Here is a 9,779-nt window from a genome sequence, read left to right as displayed (position 1 = left end):
AAACTATAGTTTAATAGGCTGAGAATGAGCTGTGGATACATTTATTCTTCAACCCATGGTTTCCAGTCCTATGTAGTTTAAATTCAGTTCAATATTACAATTAAAAGGAAGACCTGTACTGTAGTTTAATTCCAGGTGCTAGGCAGCATCTTAATAGGAACATTATGATTACAAATGTGATTGAAGATCTTAGTAAACCAACACTAAACTATCATTTTCCATCTTCAGTCAGAGAACTATAGTTGAACACTAAAGCCAGATACAGAAAAATATGTAGAAGACTGAGCGGGCTAAGTAACATTTTCCGGGATCCTTTAAATTGGGAATACTAATGAATGCGCCTTAAAATATTTCAGTCTATTCCAATGTCAAAGCATCTTGCTTTTTGTTTTAGATAAAACTAACTAGTTTTACCATTAATCATTGTGTATTTGTAGGCTTGTCCAGATTTACAGTGAGTTAGCTTCTGACCAGAAACATTATTTTAATTAGGAACATTAGATAATGCTCCTGAGGTATGAAGCAATTAAAATATCAACTGAAACAAATCGTACATTAAATTAAGTCTTGTAAAATAAGTATCTTGAAATGCTGAATTCTAGGATAATACAACAATGAAATGAAATGTAAAAAAAAAGTGAGTTTTCAGTTGTATACATGAGTGAGAAATCATCTGGCCTATAAAAAGGGGAATAAAAAAGTAATGCAGTCTCCAATGGGTGAGGTGAGTAAAATAAAGACAGCTGAACAGCACCATCTCATACATGGTTTAGTAAAAGATAGTAAGATAGTGAGAATCGCAATCTTAATCTGGTCCCATTATATAGCAAAAAAAAAAAAAAAAAAAAAAAGCCTAAAGCTGTGAGGCATCTCCTGCAATCAATGTGTTCTTGCATTAAAAAAGCAAGATCAACATTTATACAAAAAAAAAAAAATGTATATAACTTAAACAACTCCACCCCATTTTTCTTTGAGCTTCTGACATAACAGGTCCACTCTATTTTTTTTAACTGCTATTAAGTCTGCAAAATGCTTTCTGTTCAAGAAACTGTTTCTTATAATGAATATGCAGTAGAAATGAATTATCCAGTATTTACATACAGTATGAAAGCCAAAATAACATCAACTCAGTGCAATTGTGCCAATAGTTTTCCCCACAGTTATGAAAGTTCTCGGTTATGTGCTAATACTAAGAAAGAGGAACTGTTATACAGTTGGCTAAGGGAACATTTATAGAAAAATGGAAACAGCAGCATGACCTCCAAAATTCTTCTTTTCTTCTTTCCTTATTATAGGCACATCTCTCTTATAAGTTGTTCAAAGCAGGGGGTTTTTTTGGATGAAAAGCCACTTATTAACACAAGGTTGTTCATTTGTGTGTGCATTAATGAGTCTTCAAAAAGAAGCAACATTTTAACACTTTTTAAAATTTTCTTCTCTCCCAGTTTACGGAAAGCTAATCAGAAATAAAATTAAGAAGCAGCCGTAAGTTCTATAAAACATCACACAATAGAAGTTCTTTGTGGCTCTCACAATACAGATTTATTTTGGGACTTATGACTGGGTTGATTCTTTCAATTTTTTTCCTGCTTACACAATAGAGCAGTAGGGGCCAGTGTTTAAAAACAAAAGAAAACAAACAAAAAAGATGTTAAGCACCAGACATCATGCTATGGTGAAGGCAAGTTATTTAGTCACATGGAAGTAAGAATTGCTTTTACCCACAGCTGTGGGTCCTGTGCTTTCAATCTTTTATCCTTAATGCTGATCATCCAGGGTTTGCTTTTTGTTGTTATTGTTTTAAAATACTGGCATGCTTGTGAATTCTGCCCATGCTCTGTGAGATGCTGATATGGAACTTCAATGTCTATTTGTTATTGAAAAGATTTTATATTAACCTGGATACATTTGTTGAGCTTTGGAATGTGTGTACATTTTTCATATGTTCTTATCTTACTGTTGTAAAATTATTACGGTAGTGTAATTAAAAAGCATGCGGGTTGTATATGAATGCCTTTGAGTCACTCCTGACCCTTGGCAACTTCCTGGAGAAATGCATGAACTGCCTCCCCACCCCCCACCCCCAGCTAGCAATCATCCCTGTGAGTAAAGTAAAACATTAGAACCAAACAATGTTGTTGTTCAAGCTGGGCCTGTGATTGGCAAACTGGTTGCAATACAAAGTTCATCAAATCTGTTGTTTAGACTTCCTAACTAAGTCAGGTATTTACCAAAAAGAGTTCCCAAAATGTCATAGGGAAGATGTATTCATTGAAAGGAATGTAGAAGAGACTAGCCGTTCTCTTTGTTTTATAACCTGTGGGTTGTGCAATCCAGATTTACTTAATCTAAAAACACTTCTGTTTTTTCCTCTCTCTTTTTTTTTGGGGGGGGGGGAGGGTTTGGTGGAGAAATGTTTTGAAAACAGATTCTCACTTAAGAAAACTTTTCAGTGGGTGAGATCAGAATAGGTTTTGTTGTTGTTTCCGACTGAAAATTGTTCTAATAGTTTCAAGAATGTTTTAAAAACCATCCCCCTAAGACAAATTTTCTGTAGTCTGACTGGTAGGAAGACCCTCAGCACACTACTTTTTCTTGAAGATGTGGAGTGAAAAGCAAGGGAGTTACAGCTAGTCCCTAATTTCTTCTGTTTTCTATGACCAGAACACTTAAAAACAGTTCAGATTTTACACCAGCAGAATACAGAATGCTCAAGTTGAATTTTATTCTATTACAGTTCAAAACAAATGGGATTTATTTTACACAGCTACATTGGCCCCAACATATATTTTGTTGTCTCAGACAGCTAACTTGAGCAAACCAGAGTTAAAGCATGATAGAAGACATGCTTTTGTTTGGTGCATTAGTTTATTAAATCTGGCAAAACTACTAACTTAATTCTTACTTTCTTACTCATCAAACAACATGCAGTGCAAGAGGGGACTTACTCTCCAGGAAAGATGACATGCTAACTCATTGTTCAAACCTAGTTGTTAACTCATATCCTTCAATAAGAATCTGACTTGTACCTTCACTAACCCTCCAGATTACCAATAGCTAGCCACTCACTACTCAAGATATGTATGATCAGAGGTGAGGAAAAAATGGTGCTCCTCAGACACCGACTCATGATTATCACATTTTAGAGTAAATCACTGGTCACATCACTTTGCTGACATACAGTACAGGACTTGCAGCCATGCATACCTGAGTGAGGCATCCTACATCTGAGTGAGGCATCCTACATGAAGACCTGATAGTAATCATCTGAGTGATCCACACTGAAACTCTCCAGCCATGTTACTACCTAAAGCAGCGTTTCCCAACCTGTGGGTCGGGACCCCATTTGGGGTCGAACGACCATTTGTCGGGGGTTGCCAAACAACGCAGTCCACCATTTTTCCCCCTTTTCCTTAGCTGTACTACTCCCTTTTATTCTATTGGCTTTTGAAAGCCAACAGAATAGACTCTCTTGAATAGAGTCTAATTCTATTGGCTTTCAAAAGCCAATAGGAATTGTCCAGGCTGTCTCTGCCCTGCTGAGCCCGCCAAAAGTCCCATTCTGCAAACGGTGCTGCAAGTTGTCTGCAGTGAAGGCGAGCTGTCTGGAAGTTTCCACCCCTCCCTGCTGAGCAACTACTAAAAATGTAAGTAAAAGAGGGTCAGGAGTGGGAGGCCAGCAGGTGCAGGGAGGGTTGCTGGCACACGTGGGGTCTGGCGGGTGCCTTACCTCCCTTGGGCTGGGCCAGCTGGTGGCCCAGCTGGTGGTCGGCCTGCTCCGTCTCTGCCGCTTGCCAGCTACAGCTCAGCTGGCGCAGGAGGTGGCACCACGCATGTGCGGCGCTCCCGGGCAAGTCCTCGACTTACGACCGGTTGGATAGTCCTCGACTTACGACCGGTTGGGTAGTCATCGACTTACGACCGGTTGAGGGGTCACGGCATTAAAAAGGTTGAGAACCACTGACCTAAAGAATGCACCCCAGAGCCTCTATAGCCATAACACCACTTGACCTAATATAAGATTCAGACACTACTGCCTTTGATATCTGGCTCTATCATGACTACCTCCATTCTAGAGGAGTGATGCAGTGGTTAAAGAGCAGTATTGCAGACAAACTCTGCCTGGAGTTCGATCCTTCAAGGTCGACTCAGCTTTCTATTCTTCTGAGGTCATGAAGATCCAGATTGCTGGGAGCAATATGCAAATAATTGTAAACTGCCCAAGGAATGCTATTAAAGCGCTATGGGACGGTGTATAAGCCTAAAATGTTATTGCTATTGCTATACTTCAACCAAGGTTTTGATGGCTGTCAATCATGGGTCAGTGAGAGTATGTTTATCCTGAGCCTATCCATCAGTGCTTCCCAAACCTTTTCCTTCATTACCCAAAACTGCTTATCAGAAAGTCCTTTTTATCACTTACCAGAAAAGTCTTATTTAAATGTCCCTGTTGGGATTGGGTAATGGGTCTATGTATCATTAACCAAAGAAAAACCACTTTTACTTAATTTTGGGAGGTTTGGGAGAAGTACTGCTATTATAAATACTACACACACCACCTACTGTACTGCATTTGTGGGTAAATCCAGGAGCATAAGGCTTGTTCCAAATTCAACAGACTGAGCACGGCTCTGCTCTTTGAGGAGTCAATGCGGCTGAAATAGAACTAGTGAAGGGATTGACTCCTTGGAATTCCTCTCCAAATTAAGGAAAGAATAAGGATCGCCCGTGTTTGATTCTATACAGAAACTCCCTGCGAAGAGATCATGAAATAACCTACATGAAACAGTCTTCATCAGCAGGTTTGAGAGGTCTGGGGGATTGGGGGAACTGTGCCTAAGCTACAGTTCGTCACTTTTTAGAGAAATAGTGGCTTCGCCTACTTTCTCTCTTAACTACTTTAGGAAGCTGCATGTTACAGATTTCTTTGGAGTTAAGAACCTTCAGAAAGGCAAGTGTATTACATCACTGGGAAAAACCTTCTATCCTGGATGAAAGAAACTCCAATGCAAAAGGAGGAATAGAATGTGGATCTTGGAAAGTTAAGGGGCCAAATGTACTTGGAAGAATATTTCCTGCAGAGTGTTTAGATATTTATAAAATAACATATATAGTACAGCAGATGATATAGGAGAATAACCGAGACAGATTTGAATGTGGAGTTAGAGTTTTAAAAAAATGCTGCTTACAAAAGTGGTATGCTAAAAATATGCTGTGGATCTGAAAGTGGATTGTAAAATGTTCCGTGTATAAGAGTGATACAGAAAACAACACCAAAATCTTTACAAATGAAACAGTCGATATCTTCATAATTAAAGTGGACATACAAATAATAAATCAGAAGTGTGAGCTGGAAAGCCGCCTTATCTTGGATTTACAAAAGGAATGTGAGAAACCAAGGAAACTCTTTCTGAGAGGACACAAAGAAAAACTTCTGAAGCTGTTCTTGAAAGGGGATAAAGGGAAAATGATAAGGAATCAACTTGTGGGACATTATTTCATGGGACAAAAGATAGAACTTTTTTTTTAAATAGAAAGGTTTATAAAATGAATCTGTATATATATATATATATATATATATATATATATATATATATATATATATAAAATAATGATTTCTGATTATTTATAATAGGATTTCAGCTTGACCAAGACTGAATCGTGTGGAAGCTATTTTTTAAAAGTGATGTACAAGATAAGGTGTTAAGTTATCCAGATTGTTTATACTTTCCTGGAGGAAGGGGGAGTCATCTTTTATATATTTTCTTTTTCTTTTTCCTATTTCTTTTTCCTTTTTTACTTTTTATATTTTCTTTAGCTTAGATTTTTATCTTTGTTTTTGTAAACCTTAATAAAGTTATTGTAAAAAAAAGCAAACAATGTTTCCCAAGGCAGTGTGAATTACTTCTCATACTGGGCTAATAAAAGAGCTGAAAGTTATCAAAACAGGGAACTGATGCAACCTTTTATGTCTTCATAAATAAGACAGAGTTTTTAGCTTTAGACCAAAAAAATGGGAAGAAAACAAAACAAACATTTGTAAATAGAGTACTGGTTGCAATGGTGTTGTAACCTTAATCTTCCTTCTACTAAATATTATTAAGCAAAATTCTTGTTCTATGAATTAACTGTTGCCTGTTTATAAACTGCAAGGAAAAAGGTCTGACAAGCTGGTAAACACTTGAGATCATTCAGCTTTTGTTACATTACTATGTGGAACACTTGACACCCCACGTATGTTATTCCATAAGAACTCCATAGAGAGCTTTTATTTTGTGCACAACCATACACAATAGTTGGAGAAACTCTCTGACATTGTACTTTCAAAATTGTGGGAACAGTGTCTAAATAATGTGGAGGGCATCAGATTGGGGAATACTACAATAGAGATTGGGTCTAGTGAAGCATTATGTCAGAACAGATCAGAAAGGAGAAGTAATCATCTTCATCAATTTGAATTGCTAGATCTGTTGGAATTTCTCTTTTTCAGAAAGTACAAATCTCATCACCTCCTTCTCTTGCCCATTAGAACTATTTACATTTGTGATATTTCTATAGGTTCGATCACAGATAGACACCCGCCTCTGGATGTGTCTTTTACGTCTGCTATGGTAGATTTAACATTTCTGCTTACTTCAGTTTGGAAAGGGGCTTTTTAAAACATATTAGGTCAAGTTTAGGCTTACACTGTAATTTTTAATAATATAAAAAAATTGAGACAGGGCTGGAAAGCAGGGGGGTCCAGTTCTGACATTTCAATTTACTAAAACCTGGATTATCATGAGTATATTCTTTTACTGACAAAAGGAGAACAGCAGCATTTCAAACATTTTGCACTAGAACGCTTTTAGTCACTGAAGTAATCCTTAAATCTGGATACAACACGCCAATTAAAAAGTGAATAATCGTTAAGTATATACATTCTGTTATTCATCTTAGAACAAAATGGCTCCTTAACACCGGACTCCCTTTCTCATTCTCATATGTTTAATGTAAACATCAGGAAAGATTCAAATTCAAACAGTTCTAACAGCAAGTTTAGAAGTACTCTGGTAATTCCATTGTTTAGTTTGTTTCCATTCTGTCCTTGTTTCCAGATTTTATTTATTTATTTGATTTGTATCCTGCCTTTACTATTGTTTATAAATAATTCAAGACAGCAGACATATCCAGCTTACCTTTCTCCTCCTATTTTCTCCACAACAACAATCCTGTGAGGTGGTTTGGACTGAGAGTGTGTGCCCAAAGTCATCCAGCCAGATGACTTTGGTAACTCAAGGAAACTGTCATATCATCAGGCCAAAATTTTAAAGACATAAACAAAAAGGAGGAGCCCACTGATTGAAATATTTTTTGGTAAAACAGAAACAGAGTCAATTACTATTAGGAAAATGTTTGATGAGGTAAAAAGAAAAACCCTACACAGAACAAGATTAAACACCAGTGAGACCAATTAATGGAATGTAAATTAGGTTCTTAATCCTTTCCCTTTTAAGAAAAAAAAAATCACAGTGCTGAACTTCTAAACACCTTTTAATTTGCCCTTGCTCTTTAGACAAGATGAAATACATCTCATAGCTAGGAACTGATACTTAAAAAAAAAAAAAAAAGGTTGAGATTGAGTTCACAGGGACACAGAGACATCCAAGAAAATAAGGTCTGGGAGCCGAACTTGCCAATCGTTTTGTTAGCTAGCTGAAATAAATGGGAACTGTCTGTGCAAAGAATGTCCCTTTAGCAGCTCAGAATGAACTTCAGGCCTGGGTTCCATTTTGTCTTTTATAAATGTAAGGCGTTCAGTGTTATAGTGAAGTGACAATTTTAAATAACTACACTTTAAAAAACAAGTACAGCATTGATGTTAATGTGTGAAAAGGTCCCAACCCCCAGGAGCCAGAATTCCCACAATTGTCCACTGTGGTAACAGGATATAATTGCTTACTTACTTGGCAGCAAACTTTACCATCTGCTTACTTGCATGGTCTCCCACAGCCACTAAAGCCTGGATGTTAAACTGCTGCTGACGTATGACTAAGAAACACTGTTTTCCTGAAAAGAAAGATGAAGAAACAATGCAAGTGTTTCCAGGACAAATTACATGGAAAGTTTCTGAATGAATTTTAAAAAAAAAAGGTTTATTCTTGTAATATCAGGCCAGGCTTTAGACGTATAAAGCAAAGTACAATCACAGACATGTACTGCATAGTCTTTGCTGTGTTTTTTTCCACCACAATAATGGATTTATTTTCTTATTTTTGTTAAAAGGAAATTATTCTTCAGGAAAAAAATATCAGGTGATGGTAAGCTCACACTTACTCTTGCTGAGGGATAAAAATAATACGATGTAAAGAATAATGTAGTTACTTATGTGTTAAGATGTGAAAAATTTTAGATGAAGATACATAACCAAGGCAACACCTCCAGATCTAAGGTAACTAAGGTTCAAAGCAGAATAGGTTGGTTCTGAGGTTTTACCTTTTTGACTTAATTTGGCATGTTCAAAGCACTTAATAAATAACATCATTGAACAAAAGACAGACACTGAACAGATACTTTTTCAGTTACTTCTTGAATCCAGAGTTAAGCAACCTGATGCCTTGTAGATATTTTAAACCACAATTAGAACTGAAGTGTAAACTATTTGAAGGCTATGAGTTGCAGATTTATGTCTCATTCTTTGCTAGACTATCATTTACTTGAGGTAGAGCGGTAGCAGTAGCCATGCCAAACAAAGCCTCCAGAGTTGGCTTTCTGTAGGTTCTCTTGTATCCAATATTGGATGAGCATTTATCACTTTAATTTGGCTATTCCAAGATGTCACAAATGAAATTCAACATCTGTTGTTCTGCCTTCTCCAACTCATCGACTATTTCCCTTCCTGGTTGCCCAGTACAGAAATGGCATAATTGTAAATCAAGCTCTATCAGCAGGTAGCCTAATCTGGATTTTTTGTCAGGTTAAAAATACTCTAATCCAGTGGTTCTCAACCTTTTTAATGCCGCGACCCCCAACCGGTCGTAAGTTGAGGACTAAACAACCGGTCGTAAGTCAAGGACTAAACCAGTCGTAAGTCAAGGATTATCCAACCGGTCGTAAGTCGAGGACTTTCCCTGCCCGGGAGTGCCACGCATGCGTAGTGCCGCCCCCTGCGCCAGCTGAGGCGTAGCTGGCAAGCGGCAGAGACGGAGCAGGCCGACCACCGGCTGGGCCATCAGCTGGCCCAGCCCAAGGGAGGTAAGGCACCCGCCGGGCCCCACGCGCACCAGCAACCCTCCCTGAGCCCGCTGGCCTCCCACCTCCCACCCTGGCCCTCTTTTACTTACATTTTTAGTAGTTGCTCAGCAGGGAGGGGTGGAAGCTTCCAGACAGCTCGCCTTCGCTGCAGACAACTTGCAGCACTTTTTGCAAAATGGGGCTTTTGGCAGGCTCAGCAGGGCAGAGACAGCCTGGACAATTCCTATTGGCTTTTGAAAGCCAATAGAATTGGACTCTATTCAAGAGAGTCTATTCTATTGGCTTTCAAAAGCCAACAGAATAAAAGGGAGTAGTACAGCTAAGGAAAAGGGGGAAAAAATGGGGAACTGCGTTGTTTGGCGACCCCCGTGAAACGGTCGTTCGACCCCAAATGGGGTCCCAACCCACAGGTTGAGAACCACTGCTCTAATCTTTCTCTTACCAATGTCTCTTTTGACAGATTTGGTTTCAGAAAGGAATCTTGACACTTGGCACACTTATTTCAAGTAATAGTAATAAATAAAAATTACAAACAAAAAAAGATG

At 38.1% G+C, this 9,779-nt stretch overlaps 1 protein-coding gene across 1 annotated transcript in view; it reads right to left on the bottom strand.

Annotated features, from left to right (window-relative positions):
• DARS1 (aspartyl-tRNA synthetase 1) overlaps positions 1 to 9,779 on the bottom strand; it is a 57,964-nt gene that overhangs the window by 28,388 nt on the left and 19,797 nt on the right. Inside the window, exon 4 of the mRNA XM_039342343.1 lies at positions 7,947 to 8,049. Within this exon, the coding sequence (XP_039198277.1) occupies positions 7,947 to 8,049 (103 nt within the window). The remainder of the gene's footprint in view (positions 1 to 7,946; positions 8,050 to 9,779) is intronic.

The sequence above is a fragment of the Crotalus tigris genome, unplaced genomic scaffold (assembly GCF_016545835.1).
Source record: "Crotalus tigris isolate CLP2741 ecotype Arizona unplaced genomic scaffold, ASM1654583v1 scf7180000017790.654992, whole genome shotgun sequence".
In the NCBI taxonomy this organism is placed as follows: domain Eukaryota; kingdom Metazoa; phylum Chordata; class Lepidosauria; order Squamata; family Viperidae; genus Crotalus; species Crotalus tigris.
The sequence above is the reverse complement of the archived record's forward strand: the minus strand, read 5'-3'. Positions and strand labels throughout refer to the sequence as shown.